The sequence below is a fragment of the Electrophorus electricus genome, chromosome 10 (genome assembly GCF_041902795.1).
Source record: "Electrophorus electricus isolate QZ-2024a chromosome 10, ASM4190279v1, whole genome shotgun sequence".
Classification (NCBI taxonomy): Eukaryota; Metazoa; Chordata; class Actinopteri; order Gymnotiformes; family Gymnotidae; genus Electrophorus; species Electrophorus electricus.
The window spans coordinates 18,397,147-18,420,416 of record NC_137506.1 but is presented as its reverse complement, the minus strand read 5'-3'; the positions used below and the strand labels follow the sequence as shown (position 1 = coordinate 18,420,416).

Below are 23,270 nucleotides of genomic sequence, written 5' to 3'. Positions count from 1 at the left end.
TTCTCCTAGTCTATTTTTCCACTGTTCTCTTTGGAACGAGCTCTTTGATTTACTGGTTAATAAACATGAACATTTTTGTTGTTAAGATGATTGATTACTGCATGTTGCCATCACTCCTCTGTTTTCCCTCATTTTAAATCACACTCATTGTCTTGCTGTCTTCTCTCACTGGGTATCCAACTCATGGCCTCGAGTACCACTAATTACACACTGCTGAAAATAGACAATGCCCACTCCTGACCACACAGGCTAAACTTTCAAGGAGCAAAGGGTACTTGAAATCTACTGTTACATGTAGCCTTTTTTCTCCTCTCTCTTCTTGCTCTCTCTCCCTTTCTATCTTTTGTGCCATCCAAAACATGGTGCCAACAGTTTATATTCCAATTTAGATGGGTGCACTATGACTAACAGAATCCTATTCCACAAATTGAGGAACGGTAGTAGTTTATAACTTTATAACACCCACAAGCCAATGTTGATATGTTTATCTTGGTTATATATGTAAGCATTTCTATTCCAGTTTTCCAGAGGTTTAAGGTTCACTAATAAACCAACCTAATTCTCTTATATTATATATGCACCCAGTTAGCAATGGGACATCTTTCAGAAAGCTGTTGGACTGCAGTGAAGCCATAAGTTTAATACAAGCTTCCAGTGTCTGTACAATCCATTTCTAAGCCCCCAAGGGGTAGTAATTCATTTGTTTGTTTTGAAAAAGCTTGCTGGTTCATTATCACATTATAAGCCACTCACTTGATGGATAAAGCACATGTGTAGTATTTGCTCACCCTGCAGTGTTAGGATGCTCAACCGTGGTTTGCTTAAACTGTTTATAAAAGTGGGTTCAACTCCATGTGCTTTACCCACAGTTCTCTGTAAATACTTACTCTGCTATCTTTATGCCTAGTGTTGGTTGCTACACTAGAATTGCACTTCATCTAATTTGTGTTTGACTACACGTTTTCAATTTTTATGTTTTGCTATTAAAAAGTAAGGTAACAATAATGGAAGATCCTGACCAGAACATTCACCTCAAGAACCTGTCACTGCAAGCATCAGCCAATGAAGAAGAGGCCCTGAATCTCCTTTTCTTGGGTGACACTAATCGCATGATTGCAGAGGTGAAGAGCTTACTTATTTATCAAATTCTCCATGGATAAGTAAAGGGTAAAACGACAAAACAACCTCACACACACACACACCCAAGCTAACTTATTAAACTTGAATGATTCATAGGATTTGTATTTGAAGCATTCATTAAGCTGTACAAGTCTTTGATGTAACTTGAATTAAAACAGTCATGAACCTTTCATGATAAGAAATTAATTTAAGATTTTGTCAAGTTTTTCAGCAAATAATTCCAAATAGACTCAACAGATGTACTCTCATGAGGTTATAAGCATAGTGTTGGAAAAGCCTTTAAGAATACACATTGCAACTCCATGTTGCGATGATTTCAACCTGTGGGATTGTTTCTATTTAACTGCTTTAGTAACAAACAGAAAGGAAGCATTATGCAATTTGGCAGGTCCTGAAAACCTAAAAAAATAATTTTTTATGTGACTTTTAATCTCACTCCAGTGAGCTGTGTACTTTGTTGCTAAACTCCTTCAGGCCTTTTCATTTCCAGAACCGTTGTCTTGAGGCCCAGTGATGTTCCTTACAGCCACCCCCATACCCCCACCACCCCGCTATCCAACCCCGTTCCCTGTAAAGGGAGAACTATGAGCTCGTGGGTGTTGAAGGCTCAACTATGCATTCTATCCAGGTCAGGTCAGGTTCCCTCGCTTTACCAGAAGAAGCGAAAGCCCTTGAATTGAGTCTTTTCTCTGCTTCTCCCACCTGGCCAGCCACGAGCATCATCACATGGAGCAACCCCCTCACCCCTGCCCCACCCGCCCACCACACTGCACAGCTGCAGCTGGCGTGTCCCCCCTGTTGCCGCAGCACGAGGGTGAATCACGGTTCTCTGGCCTCTGTGCGTTTTTGGGGCTCTTGCTGAGTCAGGCACTGCTCGAGGTGTGTGGCCTGGAATGGTGGGGGCTGACAAGGGGTCAAACTTGTAAGTGTAAACAAGTTTCAAACCTCTGCTTTTTAACCTCATGAGATTAGCCAGAGAAAAAAAGAATATTAAAGCAAGTTAGTTTTCATGTTAGCCCAAACTGCCTGCTGTTTTCTTTATGATGTGGTCCATTTCTGCTCAGCTGTTTGAGGGTTATATAGCCACAATGAAACAAATATGCTGAGCATGTAGCTAGCTGTGAGTAAGATCAACTGGAGTATATTTACATTCCCTAGCCACTATCATAGAAAAACATGTTTTTGGAGGAATACCTCCTAGGTTAAAGTCTATAGGCAGTTTACTCCAGGATCGCTGTGGGTTGCTTATTTTTAGGTGGCAGACTCAAAGCCAGTGGTGACGCTGACACATGTTAAAACCCCATGACCACTGCTGTGTAAACTAGGTCAACACCCACAACTAGGCCACTACCATGTCAATCTGATTGCTGTTCTGAGAAAGTACTGGGCTGGACTGTGCTGCAACCCAAATAATATCTGGACTGAAGGGATCCTGTGGTGGGAATGCGACAAGTGAAAAACAGAGGAGAGGCTGGCTGACGAATTGTGCATAATAACTAATAGACTACATAGTACAAGTGTACGCTTGTAAAATGTACCTATAAGTTAGGTCTACTTATTAAAGTGCCAGTACATCCTAGGTACAAGGCAGCTGTTTCTGAAAATGTTGCTGGTAAGTGTACATTATATTGAATATAGCCTAGCAAATGTGGATAAAAATCAGATTTTGGTTAGCGATCAGAGTAAAGTAATAAAATAACAACTTACAATTTGATCAGAGATGGGTGTACATTTCACCTTCCAAAGAAAAAAGTAATAGTAGTTAAACAAACCTACTTGAGTACCAAGTTACTCAAATAATAACATTAATTTGGATTAGTATTTGGATCAATTTGGAAAAGTAGTTTGAATGACACCCAGAAGAACTAATAATGAGTATTAGCCCTTAATATCTTCCATATATGTTGCATACAGATGGCTTGGATAAGTAAGGATAAGTAGAGTGGATAAGTCATGTGCTTGGTTTTACTAAGCAGATACAGGAAGTACAGAGTCTCAGGTACCACATCAACAAGGCCGCAGCTAAGTGGAGATCTTTGTTGAAAAGCTCACTGATCATGTCGACAAGCATGTGCTGTATCAGCAGGGGACTGTGCATCATCAAACTCTAAGTACAGTGTGTCTTTATCTGTGTTGGCTGCAGGCTTTCCCTTTGCTTTGATGTCATTTTAGGTTACAATGCAGTCTCTCATCTTTTGCCCACTGAAAACTGTGTCTCAATGAGTCAGACCAAGACTATGCTTATGTCTGTGTTTTGGCCTGATCTGACCTAGCTATTTTTGGCAATGGTAAAAGAACCTCGTTGAAATGACAATTTTTTTTTTTTTTTTACCAGTTATCAGTCACATACGACTACCGTTTAATGCAAGTTTTGGGGACACACAAGGAATCCCATACAAACAAAATTGATATTCTTGACCCAGAAAAGTCCCTGTTAAGTTTACTCATCTTCACTGTTCTTCAGTGTTCACTTCTGTTTGGACTTTCCTCACTGCTCCAATACAAAAGCCAGATATTAGCTTATTGAATTAAAGGAGGTACTCATGCCTTAACTGGTTTTATATACAGCATGCACGCACAAAGAACCACCACATCGACCGCACTTGATAAACACATGGCCAGTGGAGCCCTCTTCTGTTCATCTTGCTTCTCTGCCTTTCAGACCCCCATGAATCAGGCCTCCACCCGCTCTCACTGCATCTTCACCATTCACCTGTGTGGCCGGGAGCCCGGCTCAGCCACACTGCACCGCTCCAAGCTCCACCTAGTTGACCTGGCCGGCTCGGAGAGAGTGGGCAAGTCAGGCGTGGGGGGGCAGATCCTCACTGAGGCAAAGTACATCAACCTATCCCTGCACTACCTGGAACAGGTAAACAGCCATACAGCCTAGTGATTTCTTTAAGCAGAGATGGATTTTGAGAGAAAATTGCATCGTATGTTTCATTTGAAATAGAGACTGGTAATCAAAGTTGGTGGCAATTTTGATGTGCCAAGGTCCATATTGCCACTTTTAGCATGTTATAATAAATCCTTCTGTTTCATTTCAGGTCATCACGGCTCTGTCAGAGAAGAACCGCTCTCATATCCCCTACCGGAACTCTATGATGACCTCTGTGCTCAGGGACAGTTTGGGGGGTAACTGTATGACCACCATGATCGCCACCGTGTCATCCGAGAAGACGAACATTGATGTAAGGTTTTGCCCCATTTTGCAACTGAACTGCTGTTTGAAGTGCTTATTTGGACTAGATACACTGCAGAATGGTAATCCTGACTCAGAAAAACTCATTCAAAAATGGCCATATCTGGCTTTGTCTCAGGAATCTATCTCTACCTGTCGCTTTGCCCAGAGGGTGGCCCTGATTAAAAATGAGGCTCTCGTCAATGAAGAGCTTGACCCAGCCCTGGTGAGTCTGGACTGCAGTCACTCTTCCCCCCCTTTTTTTGCTCATGCACTCTCATGTCCTTTTGTTCTGATATGTGTCCATGTGTCTCTCCAGTGGTTCTCACACCTCCTGTATCACTGTGTTGACATCTGTAAGCACTTTTCTCTCATTATCCCTTTTACCTCTTCCGTCACTGTTTAATTTGCTCAATAATTACTTAAAATGCTAGTATCAAATATTGTGGTTTTCAAAATAAAAAAATTGGCTAACGGAGGACTGACTAAATGTCTGAAAGTATCCCGGCACCTGTTCTTACGTCATATACATTCCGCTGTGTCATCAGTGGTGCTGCTTGTCATTCTGTGTATACATGGGGAACAGGTCTTTGAACTATTTAAATTGTTTGCATTATGTTTGCATTCCTCTGAGAAGGTTTACATGCTTTGATTATGTTGTTGCATCTCATGCCCTGGCAGATATTTATTTCCCAAACTGAAGACCTCGGGCATACCTACTTATTTAGCAAAGATTGACTGCTGTGAGCAATCAGTGTTTGATACTGGTTTGAATGGAAAACAGCTGGTAAAGGAATGAATAGTACTCCTTGGACAATTAGACATTTGTAAGACCACTTGTAAGAGTGTAGTCATGAGGTTAACTTCAAAACTGCTTGGCTCATGGATTTGAACTGGAGTGCGGGTCCACAAATTAGCACAATGTTGATCTTTAACCCTGGTTCTGTAGAGGGCTACAGTAAGCTTCTACCAGACTGACTGTATCGCATCCATCATCTCCTGATTTTGACAGCTCACTTTAAGTGATGACTCTATGGAGAGGGAAGGTAAACACGTTGCAACAAGCAAATGCTTCTGATTTGTTTTCACTGGAGAGAAACCAATGAACCTTCTCCACTGGAACGTTTAGCAGGGACATTAAGGTAGGAAAATGAAGAATCCCAATCACTAGGCCCTGTATTTCAGCTCAGGACTGGTTGCGCTCGTTACCCATCTCTGCTTGGACCCTGCTAAAAGTTTCCATGTTGAGATTCATAGATTTTTGGGTACAGCAGGAAACTGGATATCGGCTTTTTAGGCCCTTACAATTTGAACTTTGCACCTTTGCCCTGTTAATCAGCTCCTCTGTGAGCTACGCCACTCGGTGTCTTTCTCCTTGGTCGGCATTTAGAACTTGGCTGCCTAATTTCAAACCTCAGAGAGGTATTTTTAAGAGTCTGCGGTCGTCCGTGAATTGAACCGGTGTCTGCCTGAAAGAGGGTGGTATGGCTCATGTCCTGTTGCTACTGTTTGACTGAGTGACTAACCCCCCAGCTCCCCCAGCTGCTAAAAACAGCTTAATTTTTTAAAAAAAAATTTAAAAGAGGCTATGCAATTTGATAATGTAAATGAAATGTCACATTGTGTAGGTGTATCCACCTTGTGCCTTTCCAGACCAGACCACCTTAAGATGCCTTGTGAATAATAATGTCAACTTTCTTTCAGTTTGTATAGCCTTTAGGTTTCTGTTAACCTGTAAGCAATTTGTGGTCCCCTCATACATGAAACTGAAAACACACATGGGACACAGGCATTTTTTCATGGTCTACTTCCAGGACTGATTCCTAGCCATAAAACTACATTTCTTGACATCTCAAAACATGGGTCAGTGTCTACCAAACACTGTCTGATCTTCCTCCGTCCATTCCAGAGGGGGATCATAAGCCTTCAAAGTACCAAAATGCCAGAACAATTCGATTAGCACATACCTTTAACTTGACCAAGCAGTGAAAATCCAGGAGTCTTGAACATATGCTTATTGTAAGTCCATTATTATTATTACACTGAATGCTCTCACATTTCAAATCAGAAATGCTATGACCTCTGACTTTAGTGCTATTTACATTTTCTTTCTTTGCTCTTTAATTACATAAGATCGGTTTTCATTAAAGCTATAACAGAACTTTAAAAAAACAGCAAACATAATAAAGAACTTGCTAGTGTTTAGGGCTGTCTTGTAGCTGGAGAACATGGAATACGAGTGTGCCGTAGTCTTTCTGGAAATGTCCAGATATTGATGTGATTGGATGTACACAGTGTGTACTTCTGTGTCACCATCTTATTCTTAGATGCTCAGAGTTCATGCTGCTACAGCAGGTCCTGCACAGTTTCACAGTCCAGAATAAAACATGGTGCCTGTGGGCCTGGCCAGCTGCTTAGGTTGCATCAGCCGGGATTGCGAGAGGCAGCGTTTGAGGTTTGGGCAAAGTCAAGCACCAAACACACACAGACGTAACCATAAAAAGATATAGTCATGGCAAAACTGTCCTAAAGGCTGCTGAACACCACACCACTGTGTAAGCAGAATTTGGGTGACAGGGACATATATTTCCTGATGCTGACTGAACTATCCAGATTGTTTTTATGCAATCACATGAAGTATTGTTCATACTTATTCATATTTTATTTATATTTAAATGACCACTTCTATATGCCTTCCATATTCTGTCTTTTCTTCGTCTTCAGTATGTCACTGAGAATCTTTAGTCTGACAGTTGGTGACCTTTAACCTCTGACATCTTGGTGTCAGGCGTTGTCTGGATGCCAGCACACAGTTGTGTGTCTCACTGGCATTTCTCCATTCCGTCTTGAGCGACAGCCATCTGCGTCACTGTTCACCTGTGTCTGGCTGTGTGTGTAGGCTGACATCTTACACAGGGCAGCACAGTCGGGGGAAGTGGTGCCATTCAGGACCAGCTGCGCTTAAAGATAATCTTTCAAAAATGTATGAAATTTAAGAAAATGTATGAAAATGTACGAATGTAAAAAAATGTAAGAAAATATGGTAACTGAACACCTCCTTTCCTCTTCCATTTATAATAATAATGTTCTGCCTCACCCATCTGCAAGGACTTATCCCAGTTTAACCTCTTAACCACATACAAAGTGTCAAGTTCAGCCTGCAGAGCATAGAAGATAGTATAAGAGCACAGCTGTGACACTTAGTGATCAAAGTGAAGCAGATGTCTGGGCACATGACCTTTGACCCTTGCTTGGAAATCCCAGTGCCAAAGATATTGGGGCTTTTGCTTTATCCTCCTGCAGTGCTAACTATTCAGGCAAGACACTATCTGGGGTGGGACTGTGCCTAAACTGACCTTTGAGTCCCTTCCAGTGTAGATCTGTCTGAATGCTAGTGGTGACGCACTTGGGACCGGTAGTGAGGTGTTTCTTTTGGGCCTCAGTGGACTGCCTGTGAGCTGAGCTTATCGCCCATGATTTCAGTTTGGATTGGGTGGCTACGTGAGGATTAGCGTCCCCCTGAGTATGGAGTATGCACCTGGGTGCGGCTATTTTCCAAGTGAACTCTTTTTACCCTATTGCAGTAGTGTGGGGTAAGCATTCGACCCTGGTAATCCATCAGTCACTGCCAACTTTGCGGATCCTCAGAGAGCAGTTTTGTAGTTTGTGTCTAAAGTCTTGTGTTTTTTGCTGATGATTTGAAAGTATTTATATGTTTTCGTTGTTAAGAAAACATACAGTATGTTTTGATTTAGTTTTGATTTATTTAAGAGAATATATATTTTTTATGAACACAGCATATTGGTACAGCCACATTTTAGGTATAGTCTAGGTTCCTCCCTTTTGGTTAAGTCCATTTTATGTGCTTGTTGTCTTTGCGTTCATGCTTGAGAATTTTATCGTTTTCTGTTTCAAACAGTATTCAGTTTTAGAAATAATACTGAATTTAGACTCTGACATAAAATGTTACATATTTATCAATATTAGTAGGTCTCAGTCAAAAATGTAAGGTGAAAAAATGGCCATGCATTTGTTCCATAAGGGGATACACATGTGCAAACTCACTACTCAAAACTATTCTGAAGAAGTTTATGTGTGGGGTCAATGCATGTAAGTGTGTAAATCTTTAACATTTAACTTATTTAAATTTAAATATAATTTTCTGAGGAAGCACATAATTTTATAAAGATAAGCTCCACCTATTGGCTATTTTTAATGACACTATTTATTTTCTAATCCAAATTGTTTTGTTTTTCCTCCAAGTCACAGCTGCCTTCAGATGTTTTTAATAGTGATTTTGTGATAAGAGCACTGGTGCACACAGACCTTTTGGGTCACTGATGCAAAAACAAACTAACTGACATTAACTGGCAGGCCTCATCGTGGGTGTAGAAAGGGCAACACTACAAATCTTTGCCCCATCACTGATCGCGTTACGCTCCTCATCTTGTTGCAGCTGATTGTTCGACTGAAGAAGGAGATCCAGTGCCTGAAGGAGGAGCTGGCCATGGTAACAGGGGAGCAGAGGACCGATGAGCTAAGTCAAGAGGAGATCCAGAGGTATGTATGTAATTATCATTTGCACCTCACACCACATGTTCATATGGCCCAAGCCTCTCACTACCCCGAGCCTCTCTTAGCCCAATCCCTATCAGATATTTTTGCATGGCTTCATGCCATTGCTGGTTAAAAACTGCTGGAATGCTGCTTGCTACTGTTTTTAGGAAACAACACTGTTAGCTGAACTGCTGAAGCCAAAAAAAATCTTCAAGGTTATACCAGTTGCCTTCATTTCCCCAGGCAACATGTGGTATACCTTGTTCTGTATTTTTTTCTACTAAGTCCATAATAGGTTATATAGAGTTTACATAGTGTTTACACTGAAATAATCCAGGAAAATATATATATTTTTTGTCTGTTTTTTATAAACATTTTATATAATGTCAATTTTTATAAAGTAAATCAGAATCTTCTCTCATCTCTACATATAAATGACTGGTGTGCACCAATCCCCTTATCAATCAAACCTTTAGACAGCCTGGTTGACTGTCCTTTTAGCAGCACAAGGGCTGATGTTCTAATATGACATTAGAATTAGAATTAATTAGAGTTCATTTACTTATCTGCCAGTACGAAAGAGTGCTTTCTCAATGGTGCGGCCCTCAAACCTGTTTTTAGCCAACAGGGTTAAATCAGAATAGCCACTGTGGCACAGGACAGGCACAGGACAGATTCACAAGCCAGTCCAGCAGGCTTGTGAGCAGCAGTGTGGTGTGTATAATGGCTGGAGTAGCAGCGTGCTTGGATATGGTCATCCCAGGTCAGCGGGAACTGGGGCTGCGCTCAGCTGGTCTTGTGCCGTTTCCCATGCATTTAGCACTAATGGAGAACAGAGATAAAAGGGCTTAGGGATATGTGTGCTGTTGTTTCTGGGCCATCAACAATATATCATGATAATGATACTGTTTTTATACCTCTTTAATGTAGGCTCTGCTCTCACACACTACCAACAGCAATCATCTAGGCAATGTGATAAGTAAAGAGTGGAAAGGTTGAGAGCGATGTAAGCAGAAAGTGACGTAGACTGTAGTCAGAATATAGCCACTTTTAAATTAAAGAACTTTATGAAAGAAAGAGTAGAAGGCAACATGATACATAAGCCCTTCATGACATCATACATAAAAATGCATAAATGCTTATTCCAACAAGCATAAGCTGTCATAAAACATGATTTTGTTTTTTTGTCAACTAGGTCAAGGGATGTTATATGACATTAGGATGTGTCATGGGGCTTCATGGGGTGAAATGACATGTCACATTATGACAACTGACTTTGCAGCTCAGTTTATTTTGGTACATCAGGATGAGATAATACTATGATATGATATGAATAATAATATATGACACAGCTTGCCAGGTGAGGCTGTTGATGAAATTTAACAAAAGTGAGGACTTCAAAATAATGCTCTGTAATGTCTCCTGTACTGTTGTAACAATGGCATGAAAAACTGCTGTGGTACATTTTATTGAAGTTTTTGATACTGATGATTTTTACCTTGTAATTACAGATTTCAGCGTATTTTATTTGGTTGCCTCATATGAGTTGCATTTGCTTGTTTTTTAAAAATAAATCCTTATGCAGTTTCGAGACAATGTAATAACAGATATGTATATTTTGTTTAGCCTTTAAGTAAAGTGAGCTCCATTTTGGCTATTTATGAGAGTTTTATGAATCCTTTACTAAATATTCGATATCTCACATTAACTTTTAAAAACAGTGGACAGTTTGTGCTTAGATTTGGCCTGCCAAAGCCTTTATTCCCCATTACATTCTTCCTACTCCTTGGACTGGTAGAAGTGCTGGCACCAGTCAGGGAACATGTGGGCTTCAGAAATGCTTGCCTCACCTCTTTTCACGCTCTCTGATGTCTTTACCTGTGGCTGCTCCGCTGGTTTATTGTTTCCTCTCTCCTCACCGATGATGGCTCCCATCTTCCTCATCACGGCGCCTGCTAAACTCTCTTCCTGGTCCTGCCTCACATGCTGCTGTCTGGGCCAGAAACAGACAGTGTAGATGATGTTTATGGTGGATCTTGCCATTTATGAGGTGATTCTCTCTGTCTGTCGAATAAACAGGAGTGCTGAAGCATATGAGATGGTATTAATATAGAATACCTCATGTTCTATTAATATTTGGACTTCCTGGTAAATCAGACATAAGATCAGACACAGGATCACACAGCATCCACTCAAACCCCCAGACAGGAAGACATGAAGATGAATTGGATTCGGATTCCAGCTGAATGAACTCAGTGACTTCCAGGGGCCTGAAATCCAAGCACGGCTTTTGTTTAAGTCATTGTTGTGTAAACGTTGTTCATATTTACATGAGGGATACTTTAGTGGAAACCTGGAAGGCATGCTGCCTCGCCTGTGCTTTTAGCTGTCTGTCTGGCCTCTCACCAGCCTTTGACTGCAGTGGCCCTGTACCGGCCACAGCGAGCTGATTTTTGGAGGGTCTTCTTGTGATAGTTTATCAACAGGTCAACTCAGTGGAACCCTCGAATGGGCTAAAGTAAATAGTTTAGTGCTGGATTCAAACAGTCAAACACAGCACTGGATTAAAACACAGCTGATCTATTGCATGTCTTCATGGACAGTGAAAGACCAAATACAGTCTTTCTGCCAGAAAACATTCCACAACAGAAGTTACCAGTTTGGTGGTAAACCACTCATCAAAGCATTCACTTCTTGCATGTGCTTGTGTTTTCTGAAATTAGAACTATATAAAGAAGATATGAGATTGTTGCTGTGTCACAATGTTTGGTTACTGTCTGTGTGTGTGTGTGTGTCTGTGTGTGTGTCTGTGTGTGTCTGTGTGTGTGTGTGTCATAGAATAGAGGAGCAGGTAAAGCTCTTCCTCGATGACCCTGACCCTGACACAACTCTGGATCTAGGCCCTGATATGAGAAAGATCCATCACTGCTTTTTACTTCTAAAGGTACATCTCTCCTACTCTCTAGCTTTCTTATCTCTGCCCGTCTTGTCATGCTTTCTGTCCTGGATGTACTGCCATTGATGTCCCGCTGCCACTTTTACTTTCCACTATTCCACATTTGTTGAATGTCATATGATGACTCTTGGTTGCCATTTTTGATACTAAACTGCAGCTGAAACTGTATGTACCATGTGACCCATGTTTTATGCCTTATAAAAGGCTCAGATGCAAAGTGTTAGAGCTTGTCTACAGCACCAACAGGAGCTGAAGAACTAAAGAACTAAAGCTTTGGTCATCCACTAAGCACCTATTAGGAATACACAGCTCCCTCTTCTGATAGTTCTGTCTATGACTAAGTGTGAAGACGGCTGTGTGTAGGTTCACCTGTTTGGCAGCTCTCACGGCTGTGTGTAGGTTCACCTGTTTGGCAGCTCTCACGGCTGTGTGTAGGTTCACCTGTTTGGCAGCTCTCACGGCTGTGTGTAGGTTCACCTGTTTGGCAGCTCTCACGGCTGTGTGTAGGTTCACCTGTTTGGCAGCTCTCACATCTGCTTTACACGCTGCTGTGATGAACACCACAAAATTTCCAGTGTGAGGTTCAAATGTCCCATAGAGCCTGAAAACACAGGAACTTGCTGAGGGTTTCACAACAGCACCATTACAGCCACATTCTGATACATATTGTTTACTAAACCAATTAGAATTTAGGGGTTAAAGGTTTGAAACACTAAAGCTTCTGTTTACTTAGGTGAAAATTCTGTAATGTGTCATGGCCCGAGTGCAGCAGGGCGAGGGGCAGGACGCACAGACTCCAACGTCTGGGACGTGCATTTATTAATATTTAACATAGAACACTAACGGCACTCACAAGAATCACACATGATAAATACAAACGAGAAACGAGCAACATTAAATAGGAATGATAAACACATATACATGTAACAAGAACGAACATAACGTTTAACATCACCGTTGAACATTTACACACCACACTGACAAGTTACAGTAACAATGACCAACGACACTGCATTCCCTGATCTGGGTTTACATACACACAAACAAACGAGGTGCAGGTGTGGCCACAAACAAAGGTCCTCCTACTGCACGTGGCTAGCCAAACCACATGCCTCGCGGGAGGTGAGCATTCCGTGACACTAACCCTAATGCTAACCCTAACCCTGGTCAGCAAATTTGACTACCATGCACAAGGTGTGCTTCCAACTCTAAGGTAGCTACTGTATGTGTCTGTAATTCTCTACGGTATGGACACTAACTGATATGTTTCAGGGCATTTTGGCCATAAGAGGTTTCTCTTCTCTTCATAGCCATGTTCTCGGTCTCTAGCTACTTCTCTCACACTTTCTGCTTTGTGTTTGTGCTCTGCTGTCTGCTTCATATTTCCACCCTCCTAAGACCATGCAACTGAGCTGCTCTTCCTCCAGTCAGCAGCTTCAAAACTTCAAAAACAGTTAACAGCTTCACTGTCCTATTATTCACATTCAGTTCTTTTTTCTCTCTGCCTGTTACACACACAGAAAGACAGACAGACACACACACACACACACACACACACACACACAAACAAACAAACGCATGCAGCTTTTTTGAGTCAGGAATATCAATCGACATATAAGATGCTCGCGGAACGCTGTATGTTTGCACATCCACTGAAACTCTAATTAACCCTACAGCTGGCCCTGGTCTGAGTTTACCCAACCACACCATGTCCCCTCCAAAGGCCAAATTAGATATGTCTACTTTCACTGCATGAGGATAAGTCATATTTTGTCCAAGTGGTTTCCACTCTTAACAAAAAAACTAAGAAGAGACTGTCTAAATTGAGATTATCTAAGTTTATATATCCTCTGTCACAGCCAAGCCTAGTTATCACAATGGCTTTGTACAGTTCTTTCAATTCTTTTAAAGAATCTAAAAGATTAGACTCATCTTCATTGTGCAGACATGGGGAATTTGACATGTGTTAACAATCATTGTGTATTCTATCTGTATCCCAGCACGCTTCCCTTTGGAGTCTTCATACTGCACATGGCCTAAGCATAGCACACACTTGCTCTGACATACCAGTCATCTGAAGAATGTGTCATGTTTAAAAATTCTTACTCAGAAGTTTATCAAGAAAAAATAACACTGTCCGGCCAGAGCATCTGGTATACACAACTGTATACCCATTAAATTGTGCAATATGTATATTAACCTCTCCAATTATATGCATAAAGTTATCTCTTGGGTACCAGTTGACCTGTTTCATTTTTAATGGGAAAATGGGAACTGAAACTGTTTTCTGCAGGAGAGGGTGCAGCAGAAGCAGCAAGCTCAGAACATCGCAGCTGAGGCCAGTGCTCTCTCATCGTCAGGCCTTGCTGACAGGCAGGCCAGCGAAGCCCAGGGAGACCTGCTGAAACTGAAGGACATACTGACCCAACGTGACAACGAGATCAGTATCCTTTGCTGGGTTTACTTGGTGGCATTGTGTATGCTGTGGTTTTCCCCCTTGTTTCATATGCTGGACCTAAAGGCGCAGAACACCCGCCTCTTACTAACATAGTGATTTACCTTAGAGAGCTATAAAATGCTCCATTAACATCCAAACTGCCTGTCACATTCGATCATTTGAGGAGTTACACCTTAGTTAGTAAAAGTGCAATGCATGACACGAAAAATGTGCTAAACTAACTGGATTCCCATATGTTCTAGCTGGCAACAGTAAATATTTTGAAAAATGTCAACATAAAGAAGCACAGAAAGGGACCTCTTCTGACAGTGCAGCAGCTGTAAAAGTGGCCAAACCTTGCTCCTCTTGCATGAGCTGAAAGAGTAGCATGAGATATCAGTATTTCATAAGAGAATAATTAATGTAATATAGGAAACAGTTTCATGAATTTAAACCATGAATTATGAAATATAGCATGGTAAGATTAATGTGTAAATAACTGGGTTACATAAAATTGTCACATTACGTCCCTTTACTGTTGAGAGTTTTTATATCTAGTTAACCATAATTGTGTTTGTCTAAGAGTGAAGTTTCACATTTCTGGGGGTTGGGAGAAATTAACGTTTTAGCCACGTTGTCATGTGATGTTATGTCTGCATAAGTATGCTGGAAAGTTTAGACAGCATCTTGATCATCTATTGGTGCCAATCTATCTCCAAAGTAAACATCAGATGATCGTGCTGACATTTCAGATTTGTGTATTTTGGATGCAAGGAGGTAACTTGACGATTCGAAGATCTGCATCACTGAAGTTAAGATCTGCATCAGTTTTCTCCATTAACCAAACCTCTGACAAATGTTAGTTATTGACAATTCAGGGATTTTCCTCCAGCCACATGATAATAACACTGGTATGTGCCTTCATGGTCATCTGATTATGTCACATGATTCATGGCTCATTACAGCCACTAAAAGTGGTTTAAACACGCTGAAAGAAAACAAATGTAGAAACTTTAGAAACTCAAATAAGCCATTAAGATGAAAAACACATTACGTTTTCATATGACTTGAAAACCCAGACAACTTTAAAATTCTTTGTTTCCTTTAAAAATATATGTAGAATGTTTCAGGGTGGCAGTATTCGCTTGCATGTCCCTGGTGTGACTGTAAGATTCATTCGTTTCCATGAAGATTTCAAACATACTGGCAGGGCTTAGACACTCAGATCACCAGCTTCCCTTCTGCAGGAGGGATATAATGTACTAAGCTATCAAAGACATAGCTCCACCTGGCCTTCAGCACTACAAGGTGGCAGATATGAATTTCTGGTAGGTTGTTTTTATTAAAAGCAAATATTAAGGTTCTGTTTTTGAGAAACTAACATTTTTTGATTTAGTCAGCTCTCTTCTGTTGTGCACGTGCTCCATTTTCTCCAAGACTGTAAGCATCTGCACGTTTTCCAGACCATGGTCGCTTCTGAGTGCCGACAGTCTTAGTTTTTTATGCTAAGTTCACAAACATTCCAGAATTTACAGCATTCTGTAGGCTAGTTCTATTAGTTATGATCCTATAATGGCATATTAAGGTCAATTCTGTAAAACCATTATGAATTAAGTAAAAGTGTACCAAACACGAGAAATGTTTTCTGTTCTTCACTATGCATAAGTGGTAGTACACTTTAATATTTGGCATTAAACAAAAAGCTTTGCTATATAATGGTGAGAAGTAAGCTCCGTGTAATGGTGAATGGTAAGATGGCGGACGCATGTGTGGAGAAGAGCGAGATTTATTGGGCAAATCCAGAGTCGTAGTCAGAGTAGTCCAGGGTCATATTACCAACACGGAGAGCCGTAGAATATATGATAAACTAACAAACACATGTAGGCAAACGGGAAGGAGGCTACAACAGAGACTAGGAAATAACACACAGAGGTAAGTAAAAACAAAAGGCTAAGATAACACACGAGCTAACAAACGCAGGCTTCGAAAAACAGACACGCTTTCTAACACAGCCCAACAGACATTCAATGAAAAGCAAAGACAAAGAGAACAAGACAGGGTTTAACTACATGAACTTAACAAGACTAGAAACGAGGAACAGGTGTGGAAAACGAAACGAGGGGTGGAGAAAACAAAACTATGGCATGGAGCAAAAACACAAGACAGGGAAACCTTGGAACAGGGAAGCCAGGAGGGACTAACTGACACTTCGAATGGATTTAAAGTAACAGTATTGAATTGATATTGTTATGTGGTGCAAATGAGTGAATGTGACAAGTCTGTGTGTCAGCATAAAGAGTGGCACCTTTACTCTGATCTTACCTGCAAGTGCTAGTGCATATGGTAAATGACAATGATTAGGTTAAGTGAATGAACCACACATCACCACTAAGAGTAATGCCAAGCTAATGAACCAGTTTAACAGAACGGGCATAGAGAGCCTCGCCATGTAGTAGTGCTAAGGTTGACAAAGGATTGACAAAGGAGGAGTTAAAGAAATAATTCAAGGAAAAGATGCCTATTCCCCAATGTAAGTAACACCAAACTATAGTAGTTAGTTTCCAGAAGGGTAACCAAAATCTGGTTATTTCATTTAAATTATTTCTTTGTCTTCTTAGTTAGACAAACCTCTTCCAAAATATTTGACTTAGAAACATCTGGTGAGTTAAGTGGCTAGGGAAAAAAAAATGTAATTTTCTCTTGCCCCAGGATCTGGTCTCCACTGAAGAGATCTGAAAAGTTTTGCTGCCCTAAAAATATTCAGCTCTTTATCTTAATGTGGCAAGCCAAAACATCTTTCAGACATGGGGAATTACTGGGAAATATGAGTTTGTCTGTGCTGACCAGCTTCATTTTAGGGAAACTAAACTAGATGTCTGTGTGTCCCACATGGTAAAATAAGAAAGGAATGTAACAGCCATAAAACAACCAGCAGTTCCTATAAGAACTATGATTAAATATCTCTCTGTTTTAAATATGAAAAAAACTTGCCTCTTGGCTCTAGCTACAATGCTTTCTTTCTGTGTTCCTGTTCTTTGATGCAGAGGCCTTAATCACTCAGAAGGTTCAGTGTAAGATTGTCTATGATATCTTAGTATTACAAAATCTGTTCCATATAAGCATGTTCAAGTTTTAAAGGCACCAATCTTAACGCAAAGATATCAGGTATACTGGTCAACATGCTGAAGAAAGAAAAGAGGAAGGTTCAAGAAGTCAGTGCTCAATTTGCAAACTTCTCCAGGGGAGATCTCACATGCCACAGCACACGACAGTCATCCACCAGTATTCATGATGAGAAGAGGTTGAAGAGTGAAAGTTCAGACTACACACATGCTCATCAACTAATGATCAGGCAAAGTGGTAAGTGACCAAAACATACATGAACCAATTTTCTGTACTTTACATCATCATCATTTACATCATCAAGTTTGAATGACACAAATGCCCTCCAAATGACTATACTTGGCCCAAAGGACTAATTACACACTTGGGAGGGTGTTATAAGTTTCTTTGCTTGACCTCACTGACGTTATGATTATTATTGTTTTATAATTGTTATAATTATTATAAATATAATATGCTTCCACAATCTGTTCTTTGGGGGCCAGAGTGATTTTCTAAATGTTCCTTCAATAACTCAGCTCATCCATTTCTCTTCGTAAAGTTCCATGATTATAATGAAGCATTAAATGAAGTGGAAATTTCACAGGTTAGTGGTCATGAACCTCAGTTTAGAGTACAAAGTAGCTTTCAAAGGAGGTTCCAAGGAAAAAAGCATATGATCAGAATCTTCTTCAAAGGGAAGCATGTAGCATTCAGAGTGTGCTGTAAGTGTAATGGCGTTTTGCTGATGGTATTGCTATTTTGGAAAGAATTGATGAACACAAATTAATTCAAGGTTATTATATTGTATGATGGACGCTTCTAGAGTGAGCACAGTAAGGTTATATGAATCTTTGGAGTTCTTCTGCCACTGGCCCCCTCCCATCAGTGTGTTGATCTACTATGATAAATACTTTGGCCCAAGGACTTTAGCTGAGAAATCTGACACACTACGTTCACCAGACAGGGTCATTCTTATATGTCTAACAAGAGCTGTGAGTAACAGGACAAAACCGTAGATTTCCCTGTACTTCATAAAAGGAGAAAGTGAAAATACAATCGAGAGAGAGAGAGCAAGAAAGAGAATCTGTGCGCATGAGAGAGAGAGAGAGAGAGAGAGAGAGAGAGAGAGAGAGAGAGAGAGAGAGAGAGAGAGAGAGGCAGAGCCCTCACCATCAACCACCACGTGTTTGGCTCTCCTCATCTCAGCATGGTTTTGTAAGGACTTAGAGATGATGATAAACCTGAGCTCTGATAATTACTGTGATCATGGCTTTGGGGAAGCATTGCGAGCCAGCAGCTCATCAGCTGAGCCGCTTGCTTCTGTCTGCCCCACCACAGGGCCTGGTCCAGCCACCCCTCACTGGACATTTTTGGCTAATGATGCCCTGCTCAGTAATAGGACCAGTGAGGGTAATTGCGAGTAAGGTTCAGAAAGAGGAGACAGTTAAAAAACAAACACATGTTTGGATGGCGTCCAGCTCTAGTTAGGAGAGAATCAGTCACTCTTCAAGCTTCCTTATACAGCAGGCTAATGGACAGTCCTGGAGAGCTGTGTTTATAAAACGGTGAATAAATGATATATATGTGTGTGTGTGTGTGTGTGTGTGTGTGTGTGTGTGTGTATGTGTGTGTATGCATCAGGAGCTGCTGATGTGTGTTCCCCGTTTGTCTCATATTTCTCATGGAAAAACTGTACTAGACCCTTGTGCCATCACGTGTGTGAGGGGAATTTATGAGCTGGTTGTGCTCATTTGAATTCAGGTGATCTATCACATCCTTGTAACACAGCAGGTCTGAATAGTATGCACTATGTGGAAACTCCAAAACAGCATTTCAGCTGTTGTCCATTGCAGTGCAGCTAATACTGAGGTTCACAGGACCATGCAGCTGTACATTTATTTGCTCAAGTATTTACATTTTTTCTTTTTACTCAAAGCTTTCTGCTTCTGTGTACACAACCTTATGACACACACCATGAATTAGGATTGGGTTGCACTGTAAATGTTTTTTGACAGGAGCCTGGTTTTGAATGTAGATTTGGTGAATTACTGTTGAATGTTGCTGACCAGGTTTTCTCTGGCATGTCTCAGAAATATTTCTTGCTAGTTTTCGCCAACACATGCAATCATAAATTGTAGTGAGTCAAATGTGGCCAACTGTAAACACCGCTGCATCGCCCGTGGCTGTTTGCAGCAGTGTCCGAGAGCATAGCCTCATTTGAACCCAATGAAATACTGAGTGTATAACTTGTTTGACTTGTTGTCCACTAAACTAGGACATCGGCATTTGTGTAGCTCTTAAAAAAGTGTCAGGCTTAGAGAATAAGGCAAAGGAATCTGAAATGGTGCAAACCACACAGAACCCTACTTGCATGCCAAGGCTTGGATCTTTCAGAACCATACAGAGCTGTTCTGGAGCACAGCCACTTCTAGGCAAGCCTTTCCAAAGACACTTCTCCTCACAGCAAATCATGGATGTTTGCATGATGTGGCTCCTACCAGGAAATGGTACACCTGATGTTAAACGTACCAAGTATGACGTGAAGGTCATAGGGGGTTTGTTGGTGTCCGGTGTGCTAAAGTACGCACTCCTTGTAGGTTAGAGAGGACATCTGCGTTATGAAGGCTCGCACCCTTCCTGCAGTATATGATCCTTCTTGTAGCTTTACACAGCAAAAATGCCAGTGTTGAATTGGTGTTAATTTAACACCAGAGATTTTGTTATGTACAGGGCTACATTTTGACTGCTCTAATAGTTTCTCATGTGACAATTCTGACATGAATTTGAATCATATGGGTGTATATACAATCCATATGTTTGTTCTAACATTTGGAAGGGAAGATTTATTTTGGCACAAGTGGATTTAATCAAATGGTTAGTACATAATGTCTCATTTCACCAGGATACATACAATAAAGTCTATAATCAAATACATAGCCTAGATGAGAGGTGGACAACAGCACCAATGAGTACAACAGTACAGTGATATTACATTATGATACATTGAATATGAATTATATCAGATGTGCAGCATTATTTTAAAGACCTTTAAAAGACCCTATGTTCAAGAGATTATTGATCATGTACAATATGTACAATATTTGTATCATATTTGTGTTAAAAAGGTTGTCCTCAAATCGTGTTGTTGACAAAAAATAAATAAATTCTTATCATAGTTTTTGAGACAGAAGCGATTCACAAGTGACCTTCACAGGGATCAAAGGTGCAATGACACTAAGAAGGCTTTGCCCTGCCATTCATTCCACTTAAATGCCTTGAAATCATGAGAGTGAGCAAGCGTAATTGCTGCCATACTGCCGAGTCTGGCGAGGCACGATCCCTGGACGCCTCCAGGGTTTCTGCCAGCTGCTTCTGCTACGCTGTCATTTTGGAAAATGAGTTTACCCTAAATAGACTCCATGCACATTTCTCCTAGACACCTTTAAATGTAGCTGCATGCTTATAATGCAATGCATGTTTTTTTACACAAGAGATATAAAGGTTTTGTTTTGTTGGAACTGCCTTGTGTCATTACCTACCCTATACCTGGATTTATGAGGAGTTGCAATTATGAATATTCCCTTGGATAAAATAATTTTTAGCTAGTTTTTGGTAATGTACCCTACAGATCCTCAAAGACATCACTCATCTTTTTCACTCATAGGGTAGCTCTATCTACAGTTAAATAAAATATTTATAAAATGTGAGCATTTTGAACTACACTAAATTGTTATTTGTTGTTGTTGTTTTTTTTTTTGCAAGTTTTAATTCCAGATTTGCCATTCTAACTGCCTAACTCATTCTAACTCATTGCTCTGTATCTTAGAATATATTAGACTGTGTTCAATTAATCTGGATTATTTGGGTAATAGATTCAAAAATTTATCAGAAGAATGCCTGGTGCATGAACATTCTTACTCAGTTCTTTTAAAAATTGACATTTTAATGGGTCCATTATGTTCTTTTCAACACTGTCTGCTCTTAAGTGCATAAAGTGCTAAGAAATTAAAATATCATTACTAATATCTCAAAATGATGGACCAGGAACCAGAACAGAAGAAAAATAAATAAATTCCCTTGCCACTTGTAACAAAGTCCCAAAGCTTCTGGAATGTTCTAGAGGTTTGTCTCAAACAACGGCAGGGGATCTGGTCTGTTGCAGTGCTCCAGTGCTGCAAGGCCTCTGTCTGTTTCACACGCAGTGTTTAACAGATCAGATGGGCCTGATGTTATCCAGAAGGGCTTTGCATCAATCTAGTCAAAAGCTTGAATCACACATGGAGCAGCTGTGGGATGGAATGTGTGTTTCCTTTGATTACTTGCAAAACATTCTAGTGGGAATGCTCAGCTCAGAAGATATCAAGAGGTAAAACTTATCATGTGAATGAAAGTGATGATAATTAGGTGAAAACAGCACAGAACACAGGTTTTACTATGAATAGTGTACATTTTGTGAATGACATTTCAATTTATTCTTAAAGAAAAACTGCAGAGAAGCTTGCTACATTATTGGCTTGCAAAGACAAGCAACAGTGCATTTGATTTTATAGGAGTGGCGCTACAAGAGACATGACTAACCCAAACAAAACCCGTGAGCATACTGTGTGTGTGTGTGTGTGTGTGTGTGTGTGTGTGTGTGTGTGTGTATATATATATATATATATATACATACATACACACACACACACACACACACACACACACACACCACATATATATAAGTGCTGTTCCGTGTTTAAACTTCACTGGTGTGACTGTGCATGCCTCCAGCTACCCTAGACCACAGAGTGATATATCCCGCATGCCACCTCCTGTGGTTGTGCCATTAAAGTCTGCTCATAATCACATGCAGTCATAACATGGATTTATTGACTACCCACACACTGAAAGGCCCAATACAGTGGTTCTTATTATATTTTGGGTACAATGAAAAATTTAAAGTATGGTAGGCCTAGCTATGATATTTATTAAAATTGTGGTATTGCTGAGTTGTAAAGAGAGTTTAGTGCTAGTGTTTCACTATGGGGACGTTATGTATATTATTCCAACAGATACTGGAATGGATGTTTGATGACTTTAAATGATTAAGACTGACAGACTGCCAATGTTCTACAGGATTTCAAAAGTGAAAAGAAAAAGAATATAACGATACATGTCTAAGGCTAAAACGATTCCTCGAGTAACTCCATTACTAAAAATCACTGATGCAAATTCTTTGCGTCAAAGTTTATTTTAATCCATATAATTACATCCAGACCCCCAAGCATGCTTTTCGCGAAATGTGTGAATCATCAAGCTGAATAAAGACTCAGTAGCTAAATTCTTGGCTTGCTAAACAACAAAAATGTGGGAGCATACGAAAACATCATTAAAGCGAGGTTATATTGTATTACTGCCGTAGAAGGGCGGGATGATAATATGAAGAATATGAAGCCAAAGGCAACTTTTATTAAAGTTTCTATTAATACCAAGGACGTTAAGGATATTACCATTATGGACGTCACGCAGTCATGCCGCTATTTTCCGGAACGTTAGCTGGTAATGTAACTAACTGTACCGGAGCGATTTCCCGTCATGTTTATTGGCAGAGACGTGGAATTTTACATTTTTGGATCTCTGCAAACGAACAAATTAATGAATTGAACGAATTAACAAATATCCTGTTAGGGAGTCATTTTTTGAACACCGGGGAGGTAACAAACCGCTCTGTGTTCTGACAAATCTAGCTAGTTTTCAATAACTCTTTCGCTTTCACACAAATGTTGAGGCCCACTGAGTGCACTGTAAAGGTTAGGGAAAGCAGCAAATGGTAAATTACTTAGTTTTACCTGGTTTAGGGTCTCATGTGTGTTTGTGTTCATGTTACTAGTTTGTGTTTGCCATTCATATCAACA

At 40.4% G+C, this 23,270-nt stretch overlaps 2 protein-coding genes across 11 annotated transcripts in view; one reads left to right on the top strand and one right to left on the bottom strand.

Annotated features, from left to right (window-relative positions):
- Nucleotides 1–23,270, top strand: part of kif6 (kinesin family member 6) — a 62,970-nt gene that overhangs the window by 8,037 nt on the left and 31,663 nt on the right. For all 6 annotated transcript variants that reach the window (XM_081721066.1, XM_035532572.2, XM_027001457.3 and 3 more), the window contains 8 exons: nucleotides 992–1,121; nucleotides 3,803–4,009; nucleotides 4,188–4,331; nucleotides 4,461–4,547; nucleotides 8,778–8,881; nucleotides 11,717–11,822; nucleotides 14,128–14,278; nucleotides 17,437–17,631. In XM_081721066.1, coding sequence (XP_081577192.1) covers nucleotides 992–1,121; nucleotides 3,803–4,009; nucleotides 4,188–4,331; nucleotides 4,461–4,547; nucleotides 8,778–8,881; nucleotides 11,717–11,822; nucleotides 14,128–14,278; nucleotides 17,437–17,631 — 1,124 coding nt within the window. The remainder of the gene's footprint in view (nucleotides 1–991; nucleotides 1,122–3,802; nucleotides 4,010–4,187; nucleotides 4,332–4,460; nucleotides 4,548–8,777; nucleotides 8,882–11,716; nucleotides 11,823–14,127; nucleotides 14,279–17,436; nucleotides 17,632–23,270) is intronic.
- The window catches only part of LOC113572144 (uncharacterized), a 48,335-nt gene continuing 33,939 nt past the window's right edge, over nucleotides 8,875–23,270 (bottom strand). For 2 of the 5 annotated variants that reach the window (XR_014125440.1, XR_014125443.1), the window contains 4 exons: nucleotides 12,204–12,435; nucleotides 10,997–11,391; nucleotides 10,757–10,871; nucleotides 8,875–9,700 (listed from right to left, as the gene is read on the bottom strand). The gene's annotated coding sequence lies outside the window, so the exon portion shown is untranslated. Of the gene's footprint in view, nucleotides 9,701–9,795; nucleotides 9,842–10,756; nucleotides 10,872–10,996; nucleotides 11,392–11,828; nucleotides 12,436–23,270 lie in introns of those variants that run through there. The other 3 variants (XR_014125441.1, XR_014125442.1, XM_081721055.1) reach the window with 3 other exon arrangements.